The sequence below is a fragment of the Bufo gargarizans genome, chromosome 1 (assembly GCF_014858855.1).
Source record: "Bufo gargarizans isolate SCDJY-AF-19 chromosome 1, ASM1485885v1, whole genome shotgun sequence".
NCBI classification, from domain to species: Eukaryota; Metazoa; Chordata; class Amphibia; order Anura; family Bufonidae; genus Bufo; species Bufo gargarizans.
In genome coordinates, this window is record NC_058080.1 from 616,214,667 (window position 1) to 616,241,279 (window position 26,613).

The 26,613-nt window shown below is 44.9% G+C and overlaps 1 protein-coding gene across 1 annotated transcript in view; it reads left to right on the forward strand.

The window, feature by feature from the left end:
* Nucleotides 1-1,579: 1,579 nt before the first annotated feature.
* Nucleotides 1,580-26,613, forward strand: part of CCDC112 (coiled-coil domain containing 112) — a 38,063-nt gene continuing 13,029 nt past the window's right edge. Inside the window, exons 1-5 of the mRNA XM_044275917.1 lie at nucleotides 1,580-1,677; nucleotides 10,005-10,117; nucleotides 16,729-16,850; nucleotides 23,822-23,911; nucleotides 25,332-25,407. Of these exons, the coding sequence (XP_044131852.1) occupies nucleotides 1,627-1,677; nucleotides 10,005-10,117; nucleotides 16,729-16,850; nucleotides 23,822-23,911; nucleotides 25,332-25,407 (452 nt within the window). The 5' untranslated portion in view covers nucleotides 1,580-1,626. The remainder of the gene's footprint in view (nucleotides 1,678-10,004; nucleotides 10,118-16,728; nucleotides 16,851-23,821; nucleotides 23,912-25,331; nucleotides 25,408-26,613) is intronic.

A 26,613-nucleotide genomic window follows, 5' to 3' on the forward strand; every position in this document is an offset into this window, starting at 1 on the left:
ACGACGTTTAGCTTAAGGCCGGATCCGGATCAATGCGGTTCAAAAGGCATTAATTCCAGATCCGGCCTTGCAGCAAGTGTTCCGGATCTTTGGCCGGAGCAAAAAGCACAGCATGCTGCGGTATTTTCTCCGGCCAAAAAACGTTCCGGTCCTGAACTGAAGACAATCAGGATTTTTCCGGCATAGAGCCCCGACGACGGAACTCTATGCCAGAAAAGAAATACGCAAGTGTGAAAGAGCCCTTAAAGTTACACTGGTCAGATTTGCAAAAAGTGGCCTGGTCCTTAAGGTGAAAATGAGCCCGATCCCTAATGGGTTAACTGACAGTAACTTTTACTTGAACTTTAAATCAGCGCTATGATCTGTATTACCTGACAAATACAATGACGCTCCGGTAACAGGCAGAGCAGGCGGCGGCGTAACGTCACTCACGTGACGCGCCTGCTCTGCCCACTTTATGAAAGTAACGGGACATAGTGTAAATAAACCAGTCCTGCAAAATTTGCCTTCTAAAAACCACACGGCGCACCTTTCCCTCTACACTCTACCGTGTGCCCGTACAGTAGTTTACAACGAATCCCATTATCGAATATTATCGATAACTTTGATTATTCGTTGCAGTCCTAGATGACAGTATATGGCATCTTATGCTATACGTGTAATCCACAGATCCCCCAATACACCGGGCCCCGCCGCTCACAGCAGTATACATATCTATACACTAATCCTTAACCTCTAGTAACTTTGAAGCAGCGCTATCCTGTTTGTTTACTACTTACAATCAAGCTCCGATAACAGGCAGAGCGGGCGGCGGCGTAAGGTCACTCACGTCATGCGCCTCCCACTTTATGAATGAAGCAGGCGCGAGCTGTTACGCCCCCGCCTGCTCTGCCTGTTATCGGAGCTTGATTGTAAGTAGTAAACAAACAGGATAGCGCTGCGGGGCCCGGTGTAAGAGTACAGTGACTGCACCGGGCCCTGCCGCAAGTTGCCGGTCTCCAGCCCCTCCTCGTGGATACATCGCTGCGCTAGGCAAAAAATTTAGTTTATATTTACAAAAAGTGACATTTTAAAAGTGGTGTGCGCTTTTTTAAGTGAGGCGAAACAAATCACCACTTTTGATTTGTAATGTTAGTGGGGAAGGGGCTTTTGCACAAATTACGTCATGATTGATAAATGTCCCCCAGTGTCTGATAACAGGGCAGAGAAAAGGAAGAAGAAAAAATGTGGACCACCCTCCGTACCACAAAAGGAGGATAGGAGCCTGAGACCACCATCATGGGTCTGCTTCACTGCTGGGCGCCCCATGTAGGAGCTGTCATCCTCCCCCAAAGGGCAGGCACCGGGTGCCATGAATAGCTCCAGTGCGCCGCCAGCCTACATGTCTGTGCCCTCCAAAGGGTAATCAGTGCAGTACGGGCTCCCTCATATCCTGGTAACTAAACAACGTCCTCTCACAGACTACCACACTATCTAAACATGGCGCCGCTTCCCGCGCGTCTCCCAAGCTGCCCGCGCTCAGGTATGAGGCACCTTGCGCCTCCTCTCCGCCTCCTTCCTCTCCCAGGACTTGGCTCCACCCCCGGGGTGTGTCCTGAGCTCAGTGCTGGTTGTAGTGATAATAACATGGCCACCTTAGCAACCGGGAGCACGGAGACCAGAGAGGCGGCGGTGCAGGTAGGTGTGTGGTGCGATGAGAGGACAGAGAGGAGCCCTGCTCTGCAGACACCGGATACAGCCGGACCGTGTAGTATGCCGTTATTATACGTTATAGAGCTGCCGCGGACTGATCACGTGACCATAACTGCTGAGATCACGTGACTGGCCGCACCTGGGCGCTGGAGAAGATGGAGTTTTATGAGTTCTGGGCCCTACAACACCCTGCTAATCTTCTCACTGTCACACTGCACCACAGCCGCCATTATGCAGTGCGTCAGGCACCGTTGGGGTCCGTAATGCGTCTGGGCCAGTTTTAATTTTTTGCACTTTAGTTTTCTCTTTTCATTGCTCGGAGGCCGATAACGTTATACATTTTTGCGGACAGCTTACGGCCGTCTGAATGAGCCCTAACCATTAGGGCTCGTGCACACGAACGTATTTTCTTTCCATGTCTGTTCTGTTTTTTTTTTTACGGACCATATGCAAACCATTTATTTCAATGGGTCCGCCCAAAAAAATGGAAGTTACTCCTTGTGCATTCCGCAAAAAAATAGAACATGTCCTATTATTGTCCACATTACGGACAAGGATAGTACTGTTCTATTAGGGGCCAGCTGTTGAGTTCTGTAAAATACGGAATGCACATGGACGTCATCCGTACTTTTTGCGGACCGCAAAATACATACGGTTGTGTGCATGAGCCCTAATGCTGCATTGTGAACAGCACATTAACCACCTCCGGACCGCCTAACGCAGATGTGCGGTCCGGAGGTGGCAGCGCTGCGCAGAGTCACGCATATACGCGTCATCTCGCGAGATGACGCGACTATGCGCGCATGCGCAGTTCGCGCCGGCATTTCGCACAGAAGTATTTCGTCAGCAACCTGCCAGCCAATGATCGCGGCTGGCAGGTTGCTGATTTTTAAAAAATCCAATCAAAGTGCCAGATATCAGATCATATTAGTAAATATGATCTGTTATATGGCTGCCTGCTCCTCTGCTGGTTCTTTTCGTCGGTTGGATCCAGCAGAGGAGCAGGCTTCACAGTGAGTACACCAAACAGCACACTTTAGCCCCAGATCACCCCCCTGCACCCCAATTAACCCTTTGATCACCCCTTTGATCGCCCCTGTCAATCACAAGTGAAAAGAAAAAAGTGATCAGTGCAAACTGTCACTTTTTTTTTTTCACTGGTATTGACCGTTAGGTTTCAGTATAGTTTCGGCCCCTTGGTTAGGTAGTTTAGGGATCGGTTAGCGCCCAGCCCACCGCACCACAGTCCGTTACTCGCTGATTAGCGTATCGCTAATCAGCATTTGTACTTTTATAGTATCTGGAAGTGATCAAAACTGATCACGGTCAGATCTATAATAGTACTAGTGTCACTTTAGTTCTCCCTCCACCCAAAACGCAGTGTTTGCCCGATCAGGCCTGATCGGTCGCCCACACGTGCGTTCGCCCACGCCCGCCCCACCGCAGTGACAAAAAAAAAAAATTTTTTGGATCGCTGCACATTCAATTTACACGCACTGCGGCGATAAAAAAATCAGTTTTGATATTTTTTATCAACCGCAGCGGCCTCCGGTACTTCGCTAGCCTCCCCTTTGTAAGACAGGCTTGCTTTTTTTTTCTTGGGTAGTCTCAGGGAATACCCCTAAATTTAGTTGCCCACATGTCTAAAAGGGGGTATTCTTCTGAAGAGGCCTACAGGCTTCTGACCCAGTCGGATGAGGAGTGGGAACCCTCATCTGATGAATCCAGCGGGTCAGAATACGAACCTGTAGAAAGCAGTGGCTCTCTGACCCAAAGTTCGGACGAGGAGGCTGAGGTCCCTGATAGAACCAGGCGTACCCGGCCCCGTGTCGCTAGACCGCAGGTTGCGCAGGATCCGCTTCAAGAGCAGCAGAGTGGGGCTGGTGCTGTCGGATTACGTGGTGAGGCATACACCAGCAGCCCAGCCCTCCCTGGACCTAGTACCAGCACTGCCGTACAACCTGGTGAAGTAGCGAGCACCAGAAGGGCAGTTGAAGCTGGTACGGTGGCACGTGCAGTAGTGACCCCGTCGCAGCCACCGCAAAGACGTGCCCGTAGAGCCCCTAGAATCCCAGAGGTGCTGGCAAACCCTGATTGGCAGTCCCCAACTTCAGCCGCACCTGTAGTTTTCCCTTTCACCGCCCAGTCTGGAGTTCGGGTTGAGACAGCTCAGATCGGTTCGGCCCTGGGATTTTTTGAGCTGTTCTTGACTGCGGAGCTTTTAGACTTAGTTGTGGCAGAAACAAATCGGTATGCCACACAATTTATAACCGCTAACCCGGGAAGCTATTATGCCCAGCCTTTCCGGTGGAAACCAGTCCAAGTTTCCGAAATTAAAACTTTTCTGGGCCTCCTCCTCAACATGGGCCTGACAAAAAAGCATGAATTGCGGTCATATTGGTCCACGAACCCGATTCATCACATGCCCATGTTCTCTGCTGCTATGTCCAGGACACGATTTGAGGTCATCCTGCGTTTCCTGCACTTTAGTGACAACACCGCCTCCCGTCCCAGGGGCCACCCTGCTTTTGACCGGCTCCGGCATAGACGAGTCCCTAATACATTTTACCGGGCGCCTTGGCTTCAAACAATACATCCCAAGCAAGCGCGCCCGGTATGGGGTCAAATTGTATAAGCTCTGTGAAAGGGCCACAGGCTATACCCACAAATTTCATGTCTATGAGGGAAAAGATCAGACCCTGGAGCCGGTCGGTTGCCCTGACTACCTGGGGAGCAGTGGGAAGACAGTTTGGGACTTGGTGTCACCCTTATTCGGCAAGGGGTACCATCTTTATGGTGGCGTAGTTATACTGCCCTGGCAATTTAGGGGCCCAAATGTGTGAGAAGTACCTTGCAATCAAAATGTGTAAAAAATGGCCTGCAAAATCCGAAAGGTGCACTTTGGAATATGTGCCCCTTTGCCCACCTTGGCTGCAATAAAGTGTCACACATGTGGTATCGCCGTACTCAGGAGAAGTTGGGGAATGTGTTTTGGGGTGTCATTTTACATATACCCATGCTGGGTGAGAAAAATATCTTGGTCAAATGCCAACTTTGTATAAAAAAATGGGAAAAGTTGTCTTTTGCCAAGATATTTCTCTCACCCAGCATAGGTATATGTAAAATGACACCCCAAAACACATTCCCCAACTTCTCCTGAGTACGGCGATACCAGATGTGTGACACTTTTTTGCTGCCAAGGTGGGCAAAGGGGCACATATTCCACCGGTCATTTTTTACACATTTTGATTGCAAAGTACTTCTCACACATTTGGGCCCCTAAATTGCCAGGGCAGTATAACTACCCCACAAGTGACCCCATTTTGGAAAGAAGACACCCCAAGGTATTCTGTGAGGGGCATGGTGAGTTCCTAGAATTTTTTATTTTTTGTCGCAAGTTAGTGGAATATGAGACTTTGTAAGAAAAAAATAAAAATAAAATCATCATCATTTTCCGCTAACTTGTGACAAAAAATAAAAAGTTCTATGAACTCACTATGCCCATCAGCGAATACCTTAGGGTGTCTACTTTCCGAAATGGGGTCATTTGTGGGGGTTTTCTACTGTTTGGGCATTGTAGAACCTCAGGAAACATGACAGGTGCTCAGAAAATCAGAGCTGTTTCAAAAAGCGGAAATTCACATTTTTGTACCATAGTTTGTAAACGCTATAACTTTTACCCAAACCATTTTTTTTTTATCAAAGACATGTAGAACAATAAATTTGGCGAAAAATTTATATATGGATGTCGTTTTTTTTGCAAAATTTTACAGCTGAAAGTGAAAAAAAATCTTTACATTTTGATTAATAACAAAAAAAGTTAAAATGTCAGCAGCAATAAAATACCACCAAATGAAAGCTCCATTAGTGAGAAGAAAAGGAGGTAAAATTCATTTGGGTGGTAAGTTGCATGACCGAGCGATAAACGGTGAAAGGAGTGTAGTGCCGAAGTGTAAAAAGTGCTCTGGTCATGAAGGGGGTTTCACCTAGCGGGGCTGAAGTGGTTAATAAGTTATATGTAGTCCAAAATAGGGTTGCACTGGGTACTGAAGTATCAATACCCAATCGATACTTTTAGACCCCTGATCGATACAGTACCGGGTCTTACTATTTACCGATACTAGGCTGTGCTGCTGCACAGCCTAGTATCAATTAGAGAACATGGCATGCGCCGCTTTCATTGCGCGCCACGTTCTCTTTACTAGCACAGTGGAGAGGGAGTCTCCCTCCCCACTGTGACGTGGCTGCCGATGCCACCAATGGGGAGATAGCAAGGAAGAGGAGGGGAAGTGCCACACCCGAGGGGTTAATTTCTGCGGTTTGGCGGATCGCATGCCCGGTTATTGAGGCTTAGTGCCAGGTCTGTGATACCACCGCCAGCACCTGCTGCCTCCAAACCCCCCCCATTGTTATATTCATTGGTGGCAGTGGCAGCTTCTGATCGGAGCCCCAGCAGCGTAATCCTGGGGCTCCTATCGGTTACCATGGTAGCCAGGACGCTATTGAAGCACTGACTGCCATGGTCAGCTCCCTGCTGCTGTGTGTACTATGCACAGGGCAGCAGGGAGAGTGTGAAGTCCTATTCACCCTGATAGAGCTCTATTAGGGTGAATAGGACAAGGGTTCTAGCCCCTAAGGAGGCTAATAGCAAATAAAAAGTTCACAAAACACCAAAATACTAAAAGTTTAAATCGTCCGCTTTCCCAATTTTACATATAAAATGTACAAACAATAAAAAATAAACATATTGCATATCTCCACTCCCAAAAAAGTGTGAACTATTAAAGTATTAAGAAATATTTCATATGCGGTGAACGCCGTAACAGAAAAAAAAATCTAAACCTCGCGATTCACCATTTTTTAGTCACCTTGTCCCCCTAAAACATAATATAGGACTGTTCTATTATGGGCCGGACGTTCCATAAAATATGGATTGCACACAGCTTTTTTGGTGTTTTATTTTTCTTGCGTGGTATCGAGTATCTCAATACTTTTTTATGGTATCGAAATCGAATCAAAATGTTGGTATTGTGACAACCCTCGTCCAAAATTATGTATTTAGAAACTATAACTCGTCCCACAAAAAACAATTCCCCCATACAGCTACATCAATGGAAAAATAAAAAGGTTATAACTCTCTGAATGAGGTAAAGCAAAAACAAAAAATATTCCTGTCGGTCTTAAAGTGGTATTCCGATTATATGAGGGTATCCCCCTATCCACATGATAGGGCAGAACTCTTAGATTAGCGGGGGTCTGACAGCTGTACACCCAAATTAATGGAACAGCAGATTGAGCTTTTAAAAAACTAAATAACAAAAATTGTTTGTGTGCCAAGAGGTTTAAGGGGTTTTCTGGGAGTGTTCTATTGATGATCTATCTTCAGTTTAGGTCATCAATATCTGATCGGAGGTGGTTGGACACCCAGCACTGCCGACGATCAGCTGTTTGACGAGATAACACAGCGCTGTACATTGAATAGCGGCTGTGCTTGGTATTGCAGCCCAGGTCCATATCACAGTGGTCTTCAGCTCCCACCCACAGAGATGGTCACACTCTGGATCTGATCTTTTCCCGCCTCTGCTCCCTATCTAACCTTTCTAATCTGCCTCTCCCCCTATCCGACCACAATCTACTCACCTTCTCTTCATTGGTCTCTTCTGCAGCCCCCTCCGGTCCACACACTAGCACACCCCCGCAGGAACCTCAAACAGCTTGACTTTTGCTTGCTTTCTGACTCTCTTCTCCCACTCTCTACCATCTGTTGCCTCCAAGACCCTGAAGCTGCTACCACCCTATATAACACCACATTAAGTACAGCTCTGGACACTGTTGCCCCCCTCACACACAACAAAATCCGGAAAATCAACAGACAACCCTGGCACACCAACCTGACCAAAAAACTCAGACAAGCTTCCAGGGCTGCTGAGCGGCAATGGAAGAAATCCCATTCTAAAGATCATTTCACCGCATACAAGCAATCCCTCCTCATATTCAAATCCTCACTCGCTGATGCAAAACAGGCTTACTTCTCATCTCTCATATCTTCCCTGTCCCACAGCCCTAAACAACTTTTTAGCACTTTTAATTCCCTTCTCCGTCCCCCAGCGCCCCCACCCTCTCCTCTCTTCTCAGCTGAGGACTTTGCCAAATATTTCAAACAAAAGATAGTCCACATCAGAGAAAGCTTTACTACACAGTCCCCACAGACCCTCTACACAACTGCTCGGTCCTCTTCTCCCAAAACCCACTTCTCTACCATTACAGAAGGTAAACTCTCCACTCTACTCTCCAAATCTCATCTGACCACCTGTGCACTTGACCCAATCCCATCCCACCTCATCCCTAACCTCACTGCAGTGTTTATCCCAGCCCTAACTCATCTCTTCAACCTATCACTAAACTCTGGTGTCTTCCCCTCTGCTTTTAAACATGCTACCATTACACCCATCCTCAAAAAACCTTCACTTGACCCATCTTCCTTGTCCAGTTATCGCCCCATATCACTTCTTCCGTATGCCTCAAAGCTACTTGAACAACATGTCCATTCAGAACTGTCCTCCCACCTCTCCTCCTGCTCCCTCTTTGACCGCCTACAATCTGGCTTCCGACTCCACCACTCGACCGAGACTGCCCTTACCAAAGTCACCAATGACCTACTCACAGCCAAAACCAAGAAACAATACTCTGTCCTCCTTCTCCTTGACCTGTCCTCTGCCTTCGACACTGTTGACCACTCCCTTCTGTTGCAAACGCTCTCATCTCTTGGCATCACTGACCTGGCCCTCTCCTGGATCACATCATACCTCACAGACCGGACATTCAGCGTCTCCCACTCCCGCACCACCTCCTCGTCTCATTCCCTCTCTGTTGGTGTCCCGCAAGGCTCTGTCCTAGGACCCCTGCTCTTCTCTATCTACACTTTTGGCCTGGGACAGCTCATAGAGTCCTATGGCTTTCAGTATCACTCCTACGCTGATGACACACAAATCTACCTCTCTGGTCCAGACATCACCACCTTACTATCTAGAATCCCACAATGTCTATCTTCTATATCATCCTTCTTCGCCTCTCGCTTTCTTAAACTTAACATGGATAAGACAGAATTCATAATCTTTCCCCCATCTTGTTCAACCCCCCCTACAGACCTATCTATCACGATCAATGGCTGCACACTATCCCCAGTCAACAAAGCCCGCTGCCTTGGAGTGATCTTGGATTCTGCCCTTTCCTTCCGACCGCACATCCAAGCCCTTTCCACCACCTGCCGTCTCCAACTCAAAAACATCTCCCGCATCCGTGCTTTCCTTAACTTTGAATCTGCGAAAATACTTGTACATGCCCTCATTATCTCCCGCCTAGACTACTGCAACATTCTCCTCTGTGGCCTTCCATCTAGCACTCTCGCACCCCTCCAATCTATCCTCAACTCTGCTGCCCGACTAATCCACCTCTCACCCTATTATTCCTCTGCCTCTCCCCTTTGCCAATCCCTTCACTGGCTCCCCATTGCCCAACGAATTCACTTCAAAGTACTTACAAATACATACAAGGCCGTCCATAACCTGTCCCCTCCCTACATCTCTGAGCTAATTTCCCGATACACCCCCACACGCACTCTCCGATCCTCACAAGACCTCCTTCTCTCCTCTCCTCTTATTGCCTCTTCCCACAATCGACTCCAGGATTTCTCCCGTGCATCCCCCATACTCTGGAACTCGCTACCCCAACATATCAGACTCTCACCTACAGTGGAATCCTTCAAAAGAAACCTGAAAACCCACCTCTTCAGACAAGCCTACAACCAGTCACACTGCTGCCTCTATACCGCCACGACCTGCTTCACCCGCACCTACTGTGTCCTTCTCCCATACCATGTAGATTGTAAGCCCTCACGGGCAGGGCCCTCTCTCCTTCTGTACCAGTTTGTAACTCATTTTGTTTATGATTAGTGCAATTGTCTGTATTATGTATGTGCACCCCTTATCATATGTACAGCGCTATGGAATGAATGGCGCTTAAATAATAAATAATAATAATAATAATTCACTTGAATGGGACTGACCAGCACATAGGTCATGTGACTGATGAATGTGACGTCGCTGGCCAACTAGTCAACAACCGATCACTGATCAGATATTGGTGACCTATCCTAAGGGCAGCAATATTTTACTCCCCTTGAAACCCCTTGAAATCCTCTGTATAATTATTGTGAAAATAACAGAAAATCTTCACACAAAAAAAAAATCCATATAACTGGAAAACAAACTGACCTCTGGTTCTCACATTTGTGGGTGATTTATTTTGTGCAGGACGATGAAAGTTTTTCCATTCCTGGTGGAGATAGCGCTCGAAACTGGAAGCTGAAGGCTGAACAAGCCAAAAAAGCTGAATTTGTCCGTGAAGCTGAAAAATTCAGACACCAGTAAGTGGTCGGTGACTTCTGTTCTACGCGTCTCATTCATAAACTTGAAATGTATTTCCGTTTCTGAGATCAGTCATGGGCTCTCACAAGTGGTCCAAAACGGATCCGTTTTTCCCTGATGCAATCTTAAACGGAAAAGGATCTGTTCAGAATGCATCAGTTTGCCTCCGTTCAGTCTCCATTCCGCTCTGGAGGCGGACACCAAAACGTTGCCTGCAGCGTTTTGCTGTCCCCTTGATGAAACTGAGCCAAACTGATCCGTCCTGGCACACAATGTAAGTCAATAGAGAAGGGTCCGTTTTGTCTGACACAATCTGGCACAATGGAAAACGGATCTGTCTCCCATTGACTTTCAATGGAGTTCATGACGGATCCGTCTTGGCTATGTTACAGATAATACATACGGATCCGTTCATGACTGATCTATGTGGTTGTATTATTGTAACGGATCTGTTTTTGCAGATCCATGACGTATCCACCCAAAACGCGAGTGTGAAAATAGCCTAAGTTGTTTGGTCAGGATCCCCGAAATATATCATTGCTAATGCACTATTGTGCATATGTCTTCCCAGGGGCATCCATGCTCCATCCATGGGGTGACTGTACAGTGTATTCAGAAAGTCTTCAGACCCTTTCATTTATTTTTATGTTGCGTCATTTTTTTTCCAGTTTATTAAAAGGGAAAAACTAAAATTTCACATGGACCTAAGTATTCAGAGCCTTTGCTATGGCACTTGACATTTAGCTCTGGGGGCCTCCCATTTCTCTTGATCATCTTTGTTTTTACACCTTGATTGGAGTCACCTGTGATAAATTCAGTGGATAGAACATGATTTGGAAAGACATACCCCTGTCTATATAAGGCCCCATGCACACGGCCGTGTTTTTGGTCTGATAAGCACTGTCGGCTGTGAGACCTTATATCACAGCACTCCAGCTGCTGCGAAGCTACAACTCTCAGCATGCACTCTTACTTATCTGTTCTTGTAACTCCCATAGAAATGAAAGGAGTATTCTGGGAGTTGTAGTTTCAGAACAGCTGGAGTGCTGGAGGTTGCTGATCCTTGCCTTAGGCCCCATGCACACGGCCGTGTTTCACAGCCGTGTGCGGGCCGTGGAACCGCGGCCTGGATCCCTCCTGAGAGCAGGAGCGCACTGCGTCACTGGTTGCTATGACGCCGTGCGCTCCCTGCTGCCGCCGCAATACAGTGATCTATACCAGTGTATTACTGTACTGTGCCGGCAGCAGGGAGCGCACGGCGTCATAGCAACCAGTGACGCCGTGCGCTCCTGCTCTCAGGAGGGATCCAGGCCGCGGTTCCACGGCCCGCACACGGCTGTGAAACACGGCCGTGTGCATGGGGCCTAAGGCAAGGATCAGCAACCTCCAGCACTCCAGCTGTTCTGAAACTACAACTCCCAGAATACTCCTTTCATTTCTATGGGAGTTACAAGAACAGATAAGTAAGAGTGCATGCTGAGAGTTGTAGCTTCGCAGCAGCTGGAGTGCTGTGATATAAGGTCTCACAGCCGACAGTGCTTATCAGACCAAAAAAACAAGTTATCAGGAGGAAAGAACTGCTTGTAAAGTCCAGATATAGGCCTGTGTGGAGGTACAGATCTGAAAAAGTGCATGCAAAATTCTGCTGCACTGAAAGTTCCAAAGAGCACAGTGGCCTTCATACTTCTTAAACGGAAGAAGTTTGGAACAATCAGGACTCTACCTAGAGCTGGCTACCCCTCCAAACTAAGTAATCAGAGGAAAAGTGCTTTGGTAAAAGAGGTGACCAAGAACTCAATAGTCAGTCTAGCTGTGCTCCAAAGATTTTGTGCCCAGATGAAAGAAACTTCTGGAAGGTCAACAGTCACTGCAGCATTCAACCAGTCTGAACTTTATGGCATGGTGGCCAGAAAAAAAAGGATCTCCTCAATAAAAGACACATGAAAGTTTGTAAAAAAAAAACAAAAAAAAAACCAAAAAAAACACCTAAAGGACTCTCAGGCTGTGTGAAACAAGATTCTGGTCTGATAATGCCAAAAATGAACCTTTTGGCGGAAACCAGGCACTGTTCAATATCGTTCCTACAGTGACGCATGGTAGTGGCAGCACCATGCAGTGGGGACGTTTTTCAGGGAGACTGGACAGAGTTAAGGGAAATCTGAAAGAGATATTCTTAATGAAAACCTGATCCATTGTGCTCTGGAACTCAGTGCGCCGAAGGTTCATCTTCCAACAAGACAGTAACCCTAAGCACAAAGCCAAGACAACACAGGAGTGGCTTAAGGACAATTCTGAATGCCCTTGAGGGGCCCAGCCAGAGCCCTGACTTGAACCTAATTGAACATCTCTGAAGAGACCTGAACATGGCTGTCCACTTACGGTTGCCAACCTGATGGCTTGACAGGATTTAAAGGGAAGAATGGCAGAAAATCCCAAACTTCAGATGTTCAAACTTTGTGGCATCATACCCAAGAAGCCTGGAGGCGGTAATTGCTGCCAAAGGTGCTTCAATTATGTCCTGAGTACGGGTTCTGAATAGTATGGAGCTAACTTGTGTTTTTAAGTTTGGCGTACAAGGTTTGGATTATCTAAGAATGCCGTTATGGATTCCGCTACCATGGACCATAAGTTATGGTCCATGGTAGCGGAATCCATAACTGAATTCTTAGATAACCCAAACCTTGTACACCAAACTTGAAAACACAAGTTCGCTCAACACTAGTTCTGAACACTTACTCAGGACTTAATTGAAGCAACTTTTGGCAGCAATTACAGCCTCCAGGCTTCTTGGCATGGACTCGCGGGCAGGGATGTAATATTACCACTTTACAAAGCTTTGGTGCGGCCTCATCTGGAATATGCAGTTCAGTTCTGGGCACCAGTCCATAGAAAGGACGCTCTGTAGCTGGGGAAAAAGGAGAACAACTAAAATAATAAGGGACATTTATTCAGTCCTAAGAAGAGACTTCTAAGGGGGGAAAATGAATAACCTATACACAATATATAAATGGGCCATACAAAAAATATGGTGAAAAACTGTTCCATGTAAAATGCCCTCAAAAGACAAGGGGGCACTGCCTCCGACTGGAGAAGAAAAAGTTCAGTCTCCAGAAGCATCAAAGCTTCTTTACTGTAAGAACTGTGAATCTGTGGAATAGATTACCTCAGTATGTGGTCACATCAGGAACAGTGGATCGTTTTAAAAAGGGTTTAGATTAATTCTTAAAAGTAAATGACAATGCTTATAAAAACGTGTAGAAATCTGAGTCTCCCTCCCTTCTGGGATTTGCGTCCCCACCTATCCCTTGGTTGAACTTGATGGACTTTTTTCAACCGTATTAACTATTGTGGGGTTTCGCTCTGGTAGATGGGGTAAGCGGATGCAGTACAGAGGCAAAATACAAGTTCTTAACTCAAACTTCAGTGTTTATTCACACTTGAGGCAGTTGCATAAAACACGTCACTTTGCAGTCTTTGGTGTTAATTCACACACAATGGAAAGTTCATATTGCACAAGTCACCTTGTTGGTATTTCTTCCTCCAGTAGTCCACAGCAGGCTTTAGGGGGCCTGTTCCACCTGCACACGGGTCTATGCCCTCTAGTCTGGCACAAAACCCCAGATCCCAACACAGAGACATCCTGAGCTCCACTGTCAGACAGAGGTAATCCTCTTCACCTGGCAGTGCTGGCTGGTTTTTATGCCTGGCAAAACCCGGCCTGGAACATGGGGAGTAGTCACCCACCCAGCACTTTGACTACTCCCAGTAAGAGCCGTAGTGGATCAGCTATTACAGCCATACTAAGTATCAAGGTGTCAAACAGCAACTGCTGCTGACACATAAAAACCGGCTCTTACTCCACCGAGGCCAGGAACCTCGGTGACAAGTACCTATCATCCACGATGATTCCTTGTACCTTCTTACACTATGTTACTCAATATTTTGCTTCTGTTTTCACTTTCTCATTATGAAGTACTGAGTGCAGAATGATCAGGAAATATTCAAACTTATTTTTATTTTAGCACAAGACCGCAACATAACAAAATGTGAAAAGTGAAAGGGTCTGAAGACTTTCCAGATTGGTAAAATTCTTATTATATGGTTCCATGATAGAATCCTCGACAAATGACCCTTTTCTCCTCACAAATCCTTTTCTCTTCAGTCTTTTTTGTATTTTATACATGTTCCCGTGATTTTCCACTTGGCAAGGTACCCTGTAAAGACACTAAGCAGTTACTATGATTTACCTTTCAGCACTGCTCAGTGTGATGCCCATCAGATTCATGGGCAGCATTCCTTCTTCCTCCTTTTGTGATGAAGCATTTTAAATTTGGCAGCCATTTGGTGTCCACACATATAATTGGTTCAGAACCATTTTCCAAATATACAGACGTGGACAAAATTGTTGGTACCCTTTGGTCAATGAAAGAAAAAGTCACAATGGTCACAGAAATAACTTTAATCTGACAAAAGTAATAATAAATTAAAATTCTATAAATGTTAACCAATGAAAGTCAGACATTGTTTTTCAACCATGCTTCAACAGAATTATGTAAAAAAATAAACTCATGAAACAGGCATGGACAAAAATGATGGTACCCCTAACTTAATATTTTGTTGCGCAACCTTTTGAGGCAATCACTGCAATCAAACGCTTCCTGTAACTGTCAATGAGACATCTGCACCTCTCAGCAGGTATTTTGGCCCACTCCTCATGAGCAAACTGCTCCAGTTGTGTCCGGTTTGAAGGGTGCCTTTTCCAGACTGCATGTTTCAGCTCCTTCCAAAGATGCTCAATAGGATTGAGGTCAGGGCTCATAGAAGGCCACTTTAGAATAGTCCAATTTTTTCCTCTTAGCCATTCTTGGGTGTTTTTAGCGGTGTGTTTTGGGTCATTGTCCTGTTGCAAGACCCATGACCTGCGACTGAGACCAAGCTTTCTGACACTGGCTAGTACATTTCTCTCTAGAATTCCTTGATAGTCTTGAGATTTCATTGTACCCTGCACAGATTCAAGACACCCTGTGCCAGACGCAGCAAAGCAGCCCCAGAACATAACAGAGCCTCCTCCATGTTTCACAGTAGGGACAGTGTTCTTTTCTTGATATGCTTCATTTTTTCGTCTGTGAACATACAGCTGATGTGCCTTGGCAAAAACTTCGATTTTTGTCTCATCTGTCCACAGGACATTCTCCCAGAAGCTTTGTGGCTTGTCAACATGTAGTTTGGCATATTCCAGTCTTGCTTTTTTATGATTCGTTTTCAACAATGGTGTCCTCCTTGGTCGTCTCCCATGTAGTCCACTTTGGCTCAAACAACGACGGATGGTGCGATCTGACACTGATGTTCCTTGAGCATGAAGTTCACCTTGAATCTCTTTAGAAGTCTTTCTAGGCTCTTTTGTTACCATTCGGATTATCCGTCTCTTAGATTTGTCATCAATTTTCCTCCTGCGGCCACGTCCAGGGAGGTTGGCTACAGTCCCATGGATCTTAAACTTATGAATAATATGTGCAACTGTACTCACAGGAACATCTAGTTGCTTGGAGATGGTCTTATAGCCTTTACCTTTAACATGCTTGTCTATAATTTTCTTTCTGATCTCTTGAGACAGCTCTTTCCTTTGCTTCCTCTGGTCCATGTCGAGTGTGGTACACACCATATCACCAAACAACACAGTGATTACCTGGAGCCATATATATAGGCCCAATGGCTGATTACAAGGTTGTAGACACCTGTGATGCTAATTAGTGGACACACCTTGAATTAACATGTCCCTTTGGTCACATTATGTTCTGTGTTTTCTAGGGGTACCATCATTTTTGTCCATGCCTGTTTCATGAGTTTATTTTTTTACATAATTCTGTTGAAGCATGGTTGAAAAACAATGTCTGACTTTCATTGGTTAACATTTATAGAATTTTAATTTATTATTACTTTTGTCAGATTAAAGTTATTTCTGTGACCATTGTGACTTTTTCTTTCATTGACCAAAGGGTACCAACAATTTTGTCCACGTCTGTATAAAGCTGTTCTTCTGGATCTTCTGAAACTACATTTTTCACCTGATATGCAAATCTGCTTAATTTGTGATGTAGGTGGAAATATTAAATCGGACAACTCCACGTCATTTTAGCAAGAAGCTGTGTTCTGCTGATGCTATGTACAGCATCTCTATGTAGTTTGCAGCAGTCCCCAAAATGACACTTTTTTTTTTTTTTGTCTGTAAGTATTGTTTCTTTGAGCAAAAGTATTAAAACCTAAATTAAAATAATTTTTCGGTGTCACCATAATTGTAACAACCTGTTAACATTTTTCCCCCCACACTGTTCACGGTGTATGTAACATATACCCTCTGAGCGGCATTATATGATGCATTCAGGGCACCACTGAGCGTAAGTATCAGAGTGCTGTTGTAATGAGATTGATTTTATAATGGGTGCCCATACTCACTGCGCTGGGTTATCTCTCCTAGGAAGGACATCATATGTCTGGGCAGATTTGGGAGGCCGCCATAAACTTAAGACCTTGCAGCCAAGTTGATTTGCACAGCCGTATTTGAGATTTCTGATATCTAATATTTGTTACCTTTCTTTTTTTCTGCTTGCAGAATAGATGTTTTGGAGAGAGACAAGAATGGGCATCTCTATAGCAAGAAGAATGACTCCAGGGTTGAGTATAGTACACTTCAAGAGTATGAGGAAAAGCTGGCCAACAGCAGGAAAGCAGACAGTATGTAATGTAACATATGTGTATTGTACCACATATTTATGCGTTGTATTCATTTATATTTTATATATTATATTAAATATATAAAATATTATTATATATTCATTGTATTAATTTATACTCTTATTTAAGCTACTGTGGGGATTCGCTCTGGTAGTTGGGATAAGCGGGTGCAGTACAGAGGCAAAGTACAAGTTCGTGATTCAAATGTCCGTGTTTATTCACACATAAGTTCAAACAAAAAACACTCTGTGCAGGGTTGGTGTTTGTTCACACAGAGTAGAAAGTTTGTGCATAACAAAAAAACATCACCTTGTCGGCGGTTCTGCCTCCAGCAGTCTAAATGCAGGCTTTAGGTGGCCTGCTCTCCTAACACACTGGTCTCAGCTTTTCAGCCCAGCACAGAGCTCAGTTCCTACACCAGCGATTGCCAGAGCTTCTCTGTCAGAGAGAGGTAATCACTCCCAGCCGACACTGCTTGCTGGGTTTATTATAGGCCAGTCAAGACCCGGCCTGGAATGTGGGTAGTAGTCACCCACTTATCACTTTGACTACTCCCAGTAAGAGCCGTCCCGGATCAGCTATATAGCCATACTAAAATAGCAAAGTGTCAATCAGCATTAGCTGCCACTGACACCTGAAAATACTGTCTCTTACTTCACCGAGGCCAGGAACCTCGGTGATGCACATCTTCCATCAACGACAGACCCTTGCGCCTTCTTACACTACTGAATGAAAGCGTTTTTTTCCCCCAGTTTTATATATTTCTCACATGACAATGTTTGGAAGTCAAGACCAGCACATGCACAATGCAATGAGTGATGAGCGCTCAATGTTATCCGCTTTACTTTAAACCTGTTAGGTTTCTGTATATTTGTTTAATTTTCTTTGATACATGGCCATCAGTACAGTGAAATATGTATTCAAATTCTTGAACTGTACTAGTCAGAGCCATTTTCTGAAGGCTGGTATCCCTTCTTATAGGCCCTTGGTGCTCCTAGATCATACACTCTTGAGAAGAGCAATGTAACCCCAATGTAAATATCATCTATCAGCAGGATCAGCCCTCTCAAACCAGGCATATTGGCCTGCAGGATTGACCCTCCTGCATAATACAATACCTCATTAATGTTCCTCTGCTGTGCCAGTCCTGAGAAAAACAACTTTTTACTAATAAGTGTTTGGTGCACCAAGAGATCGACTCAGAGCACCATCAGAGCTCCTCTACTACTGCTCTAAGATTGCTTCCCCCAACCCCTTGACTGATGTGCCAGTCATTTAGCGCCATAGTCTATACTGTCAGTGTATACATAGTACATATGGATCTGCTTCCCCTGCAGGAGGACAACAGCATGCAAGTGATGTCCCCAGAACAAAGAATTGTGAGACTAAGGAATCATGCACACGGCTGTTGCCCAGCTATGCTCGTATTGCGGCCCGCAAACAGCAGGTCTGTTTCTCTCCATGCCTCCGCACTGCACAAAAGTAGTGCATGCACTACTTTTTTGTGATGCCAATCACGGACCCCGTTCAAGTGAATCGGTCCGCATGCAGCTGCCCTACAGTCGGTGTCCGTGCATTGCGGACTGCAATTTGCGGTCCGCAGCACGGGCCCAGCCGGCACACATTCGTGTGCATGAACCCTAAGGGCTCATGCACACAACCGTGCAGTTTTGCGGTCTGCAAATAACGGGTGCCGCCCGTGTGCCTTCCGCAATTTACGGAACAGGAGGCCCATTATAGAAATGCCTATTCTTGTCTGCAAAACTGACAAGAATAAGACATGCCTCATAATTTTTGCAGGGCCACGGAACTGGGCAATGGATGCGGACAGCACAGAGTGCTGTCTGCATCTTTTGCGGACCCGTTGAAATGAATGGTTCCGTAAACGGACCGTATACGGAATCAAAATACAGTCTGTATCCGGAAAGCAAAAAAAAGTTAGTGTGCATGAGCCCTAATGCAAAGATTTACCAGATGTTCCACATAGCATACCGCTCTCACTCCTGTAATTATTATTTGTCTTCCTATTCTCATACAGTAGCTGCTATCATGCCGCATAGTCAGGAAGGAGACCTTCATATGTTACAACCAAACACACTACTTAAAGACAGAAACCAAAATAGCTAATAACCAACTATTCAGTCTAAAGTAGCCAGATTCTTCAAATCAAAAGGGGAAGTCATATAGCTAGGATATGCCATTGCATCTTGATTGGTGCTGTTCCACCTTTCAGAACCCCACCTTTGCATCTATAGAGGTTCTCCTGTCCATCCACTGTCCAGGGGAACAGCTCTCTTATTGGTAAGAATATTAGAAGAATTGGGTTAGAGAGCGGTTTCCTCTCACACAGGGCTCTGAATGTTCCCTTTTAGAATATTTAGTTATAAAACAGTATTGTAGTGGCTTGTGGATGCTGCTCTTTGCGCTTAAAATTGATAGGTGTACTTTAAGGCCTCGTTCACACTTCAGTGTTTGGTCAGTGACTTCCATCAGTGATTTGTGAGCCAAAACCAGAAGTAGAGCCTCCACAGACATGAGTTTGAAGGGAAAGATCTGCTCCTGTTCTGTGTTTAGAGTTGCACCTGGTTTTGGCTCACAAATCACTGATGGAAATTACTGACCAAACACTGAAGTGTGAATGAGGCCTAAGGCTGCCAAAAAAAACATGATATATGGCTTTATTTAGACATTGTAATAGTGGTATCTACTTATTATAATAATGGTTCTACTGTCATCTTCCTCCTTTTCAGTTTGTAGGTACGGTATCTCCCTCTAGTGGTGATCATGTATATTTCTTCTTTTAGTCAAATCTTGTGATTTCTGCACTCATAACTCAAATCTGACATTGTGTGTGTGTGTGTGTGTATATATATATATGCACACACACACAACACTTTTGGTTTTGCTCCCATTTTGCATGAGCTGAAACATTTTCTACATACACAACAGACCCATTACTCTCAAATATTGTTCACAAATCTCTCTAAATCTGTGTTAAGCCTAATGCACATGTCCGTGGAGCACGGACCGTGAGATACCGGCCTGGATTCCTGCTGAGTGCAGGAGCGCACGGCGTCATTGGTTGCTATGACGCCGTGCGCCCGCTGCTGTGAACAATATTTGAGAGTAATGGGTCTTTTGTGTATGTAGAAAATGTTTCAGCTCATGCAAAACGGGAGCAAAACCAAAAGTGTTGTGCATGTACAAACCGGATTCCCAAAAAGTTGGGACACTAAACAAATTGTGAATAAAAACTGAATGCAATGATGTGGAGATGGCAAATGTCAATATTTTATTTGTAATAGAACGTAGATGACAGATCAAACGTTTAATCCGAGTAAATGTATCATTTTAAAGGAAAAATACGTTGATTCAAAATCCCCAAAAAGTTGGGACAAGTAGCAATAAGAGGCTGGAAAAAGTAAATTTGAGCATAACGAAGAGCTGGAAGACCAATTAACACTAATCAGGTCAATTGGCAACATGATTGGGTATAAAAAGAGCTTCTCAGAGTGGCAGTGTCTCTCAGAAGCCAAGATGGGTAGAGGATCACCAATTCCCACAATGTTGCGCAGAAAGATAGTGGAGCAATATCAGAAAGGTGTTACCCAGCGAAAAATTGCAAAGACTTTGCATCTATCATCATCAACTGTGCATAACATCATCCGAAGATTCAGAGAATCTGGAACAATCTCTGTGCGTAAGGGTCAAGGCCGTAAAACCATACTGGATGCCCGTGATCTCCGGGCCCTTAAACTACTGTAAAGGAAATCACAGAATGGGCTCAGGAATACTTCCAGAAACCATTGTCAGTGAACACAATCCACCGTGCCATCCGCCGTTGCCAGCTGAAACTCTACAGTGCAAAGAAGAAGCCATTTCTAAGCAAGATCCACAAGCTCAGGCGTTTTCACTGGGCCAGGGATCATTTAAAATGGAGTGTGGCAAAATGGAAGACTGTTCTGTGGCAGACGAGTCACGATTCAACGTTTTTTGGAAATCTGGGACGCTATGTCATCCGGACCAAAGAGGACAAGGACAACCCAAGTTGTCCCATCAACGCTCAGTTCAGAAGCCTGCATCTCTGATGGTATGGGGTTGCATGAGTGCGTGTGGCATGGGGAGCTTGCATGTCTGGAAAGGCACCATCAATGCAGAAAAATATATTCAGGTTCTAGAACAACATATGCTCCCATCCAGACGTCATCTCTTTCAGGGAAGACCCTGCATTTTTCAACAAGATAATGCCAGACCACATTCTGCATCAATCACAACATCATGGCTGCGTAGGAAAAGGATCCGGGTACTGAAATGGCCAGTCTGCAGTCCAGATCTTTCACCTATAGAGAACATTTGGCGCATCATAAAGAGGAAGGATGCAACAAAGAAGGCCCAAGACGATTGAACAGTTAGAGGCCTGTATTAGACAAGAATGGGAGAGCATTCCTATTTCTAAACTTGAGAAACTGGTCTCCTCGGTCCCCAGACGTCTGTTGAGGGTTGTAAGAAGGAGGAGATGCCACACAGTGGTGAAAATGGCCTTGTCCCAACTTTTTGGGGATTTGTTGACACCATGAAATTCTGATTCAACATATTTTTCCCTTAAAATGGTACATTTTCTCAGTTTAAAATTTTGTTCCGTGATTTATGTTCTATTCTGAATAAAATATTAGAAGTTGGCACCTCCACATCATTGCATTCAGTTTTTATTCACGATTTGTATAGTGTCCCAACTTTTTTGGAATCCGGTTTGTATTATATATTTTTTTTATATATTTATAGTACATGGACAGGGAGCAATTTTGCAAAGCTAGTCACTACACTCTTAGGGTAAGGCTACACTACAACATAGCAGTGTTGGATTTCTTGTGACTGATGGGGCGTTCCTATTAATTTTTATGGGATCACTGCTACTCGGCCAGTGACATTGTACCCTTATACTTATTGTAAGCATGTAATAAACAAACTCAAGCTCATAATTGTGTAGAAAAACTCAGATTACCCAGTATGCTAGGGATGAATGTGTGCTTTCAATTAGTAGGGATCTTAAAGGGGTTGTCTCACTTCAGCAAATGACATTTAGGGTCCATTCACACGTCCATGTGTGTTTTGTGGATCCGCAAAACACGGACACCGGCAATGTGCTTTCCGCATTTTGCGGACCGCACATCGCCGGCACGTAATAGAAAATGCCTATTCTTGTCTGCATTTGTGGACAAGCATAGGACATGTTCTATATTTTTTCGGGAACAGAATTGCAGACCTGGAAGTGCGGATCCGCAATTCCGGATCCGGGCATCACGTTGTGCGGCCCCATAGAAATGAATAGGTCCGCAATTGCAGACGTGGGAATGGACCCTTATCATGTAGAGAAAGTTAATACAAGGCACTTACTAATGTATTGTGATTGTCCATATTGCCTCCTTTACTGGCGTGATTCGTTTGTCCATCACATCATACAGTGCTTGTTTCTAGGGGTTACGGCCAAGGCTGCAGCGCAGATACAAGGTGGCTGGGAGTTGCTGCGCATGCATGCTTATGCGTAACCCCAGATACAAGCAGTGTATAATGTGATGGATAAATGAATCAAGCCAGCAAAGGAGACAATATGGACAATCACAGTACATTAGTAAGTGCCTTGTATTAATTTTGTCTACATCATAAATGCCATTTACTGAGGTGAGACAACCCCTTTTAAAGTTAGTATGGTAGTTTGAAGCAGTTTTCGATAACCTCTTGTGAAGATGGAGGCCCCCTTCAAGTGCACAGCGCTTGCCATCTTATGTTTTTACTGTGTTTGTATCCATTGTGATATAGAGTTGGGCAATATATACTGATATCTATGATATACCATGGTATTAAGAAACGCCCATATCACCGTTTCTTAATTGCCATGGTATTTTAGTGACGTCCTATAGGGCTCACACTTGACAGCACTGACTGCTTCTAAAGTGGGCGGCACGTACTGACGTGTTGTGTGCCACCGCACAACACGTTCTGTCCACCTGACTGAAATGACGTCATGGTTGTTGTGGTAACAAATGAAGTGGACAAAGTTCTGTGGCAGCGATGCCCAGTGGAGGAGGAGTATGGCGTCTCTGGTGAGTGTGTGATTGTGTCTCTGGACACAGACTCCCTACCCTGAACGCTTACATCAGCGGTATGTAATATAAAGGGGTCCCAGAGCCTACACTCAATGTATGTATGAATGTATAGTCTGCACTGGATGTGTGTGTGACTAATATATAGAAGAGACCGGAGCCTGCACTGGATGTATAGATGGAGAGGCATTATAATGTACGGGGTCAGAGATACATTATAGTGTATAGGACTCCTTTTTAGACTAACGGTAGCCATACACATAAGATGACAAAACGACCGTCATTTGGCTGTCCATCATATGAACCCTCACCCTCCAAAGCATGATCAAGCAGTTCAGTTGATTAGCATAATTTCTAGCGCAAGTAGTCAGGTGGGATACCTTCTGCCTGGTGTCAGCTAAAAATATCCAACCTGACAGATCAACTACCATCCAGACTTTAGTCGCAGATTAGTGACTACTTTTTGGACAGCCTAAATTGGCCGTTCCGGACAATTAAATTTTAATGTGTATGGCGACCTTTTGACTACAGCAGACAGTTCGTCATGTTTCTGTTACATTGAATTTTCACTTATTACTATTAGTTGCTAAAGAATATGGAAATGTGTGTGTGTGTGTATATGTATATTTTTTATATATATATATATATATATATATATATATATATTATATTTTTTATTTTCTTTAAATCATATTCCTACTTGTAACAGTAGTAGTAGACTAATTAATTATAAAATGTTTTATCGTTTTCAATTAAAGTCCTAAAACACATTTATTGCGATAGATTTCTTAATATTGGTATTGTGGGAATATTTTTGATATCGCCCAACCCTACTGTGATATAATCTGTTTCTTTTCCTTTTGTTCACAGAAGTTAAAACGGAACAACAACTGTCAAAAATGCATAACCATGTCAGACGGCTGCAGCTTCAGTTAAAAGATGTCAGACCTTCTCCAGAGTGTAAGTACATTGTAGAGGGATGTTCGGCAGTCTGTTGAATTCATTATTTAGTCTGATGTTTCATTATATGTTCAAAAAAATTAAGCCATGTGTGAAAAAACTAGGTCCCACCCCCCTTGAATCAACAGCTTGTAGAGCCACCCTTAGTAACTCGAAGTAATCGTTTTCTCTATGACTTCATCAGTCTTGCATTTGTTTCTGAAGGAATGTTGGCCCACTCTTCTTTAAGATTTGTGGCTCAGCTCTCTTAAGGTCCCTCCACAGCATTTACGTTGAGTTGAGGTTTGGATTTGACCATTGCAACGCCGCCTTTTCTTTTTCAGCCATTGTGTTGTACATTTGCTGGTGTACTTGACATCATTGCCCTATTACATGACCCAATTCGGCCAAGCTTTACCTGTTGGATAGTTGGCCTCACTTTTGACTCCAATACATTGGTTTACAGAGGACTTAATGACTGAAAGGTGCCCAGGTCCTCGGACTGCAAAACAAGCCCTTTAGTCTAATATTGTTCCAGTGGTCTAAAACTTGTTTGTTCAGATGGGATTTTGCAAACGTAAGGTGTGCTGCCATGTTCTTTTTAGAAAGAGGCTTTCTCCTTCCAAGCAAGTCATACTTGTTCATTCTTTTTCTAATTGTACTGTCATAAACTTGAACATTTAAAATGCTAATTGATGTCTGTATAGTCTCAGATGTAGCTCTTGGTTTTTTTTTCTCTGAGCATTGCACGGTCTGACTTTAGGGTGAATTTGCGGGACATCCTCATCGGAAGATGGTCAGCCATCTTAAAGGTTTTACAATTGTGAATAATCTCTCTGTATAATGATTGACTTCAAATTGTTTGGAAATGGCTTTATAACCATTTGCAGATTGACAGACTGATGGGCAGCCACAATTGTTTCTCTAAGGCCATTGCTGATGTCTTTTCTCCTTGGCATTGTGTTAACACATGTTCTAATTCCCCAGACCATCAAGCAGTTAATAAAGAACATTTGATTTGCAGTACCTGGCTGCTACTTACCCTCTTAATTACTGGAAGCAGTAAGGGGTACTTCAAGTATTTTCTTTTAAACTTCTACAAATACCCTAATAATCATTTTTGTAATATATTGTTTTTATTGTTGTTCTGCTAAAACGGTCCAAGCCGTATTGGCAGGAGCACACTTCGCTGTTCCTGCCTGTCCTCGCTCCGTTCTGATGGAGCCTGGCATAGCACACGAGTGCAGGTTATCCTGCCCTGATTATTATGCACAGGTTTCAGCAGAGTAGAAATGGACCTCTCTTTGTGCACATAAACTCCAGTCATAGCTACATTGATATTAAATCCAAATCACATCCATGTGTTACAGAATAGTTAATGTATGCAAAACCATTAGCCGCTAATTACATCGAATATCACATTTTACTGTTTCCCTTGTAGTTGTTGAAAAGCTTAGAGAAATGATGGAAGAAGTAGACAATGCAATTTCTGCCTTTAAGGAAGAACAGAGGACAATGTAAGTTACATAAGCCAACTACCTGCCATTGTCACGACCATTTAGGAAACTTTTCCCGCTTTGCTTACAGTGAATGATGTAGGCAAACATTAGAAGGAAACCTGCAGACCAGTATTAGTATCAGCCTGCTTGCCGTGTAACATTCCTGTCCTAATTTTTCTCGTGCATGGCATTGGGGGACACAGCACCATGGGTATATGTCCAACTACCACTAGGAGGCACTAGACACAAAAAGTGTTGGCTCCTCCCAGGTGGGCTATACCCTCTCCACAGGCACGAGGCTATTCAGTTTTAGTCTAGTGTCCGTAGGAGGCAGACCTGTCCTGCTTTTTTGCAGGTTCTGCTGTTTTTTATTTTTATTCTTTTCTTTTTTCTCTCTTCCGCAGGTCTCGGTGTTCTCCACCGTTATACCTGCTGCAGGCTGGGGCTCCATCGTGTTCCACTTTAGTTGCCCCCCTGCGGGCGCGTACTTCGGTACCATCGCCGGTCACCCAGTCCCCACGGACTGCATCCGCAGTGGCTTGCCGGCATTCCCACGGTTTCCGTGTTGAGTCTGCCGAAGGGGTGACCCTGCTGCGCCCGAAGACATCGGATGGTGAGTATATCTGATGGTGAGTATACTCCCCTGTCCCTGTGTCCCTGCCCCAGGGTTAGGTTCCCTCCTGTGGCCAGGGGGATGGGATCCACCTTAGCTGGGGGTCCTGGGGAGCCTCCATCTTCCCCCTAGCCAACCCCCCCTTTTTTCTGGGGGGGGTTATATTCTTGTTTCCCCTCCCTTCTCTTCTCCCTTGGTTGGTCTTTTCTCTCCTCCCTGGCCACACAGTCTTCTCCCTGGCTTCTCCGCTACTTTAGTCCCCGGCTTCTGCCGGGACTAGGCCTCATCTTCTGTGGCCCGTTCCCGGCTCCCAGGTGCTCCGTTTGCCCTGATCCACCTGTCCCTAGGTGTCGCTTCTCCCCCCCTACCCTCCTCACCTATTTTTATGATTCGGTGGGCCCTCTGTCGGCCGCGGTTCGCCCCGCCCCCCTCGCTCCATTCCCGGCCGCCTTAATAAATCGAGGCCCCGGCTTTTGGGCCTGCTAGGCCGCAATCTTCCCGGCCCCTCCTCCTTGCTTCCCGGGCTTTTCTGAGCCCCGCCCGGCCCTTGGGAGGGGCTATCTCTTCACCCTTTCCTGGGCTAACGTGTTTTTTCTGCTGAAGGGGGTGGT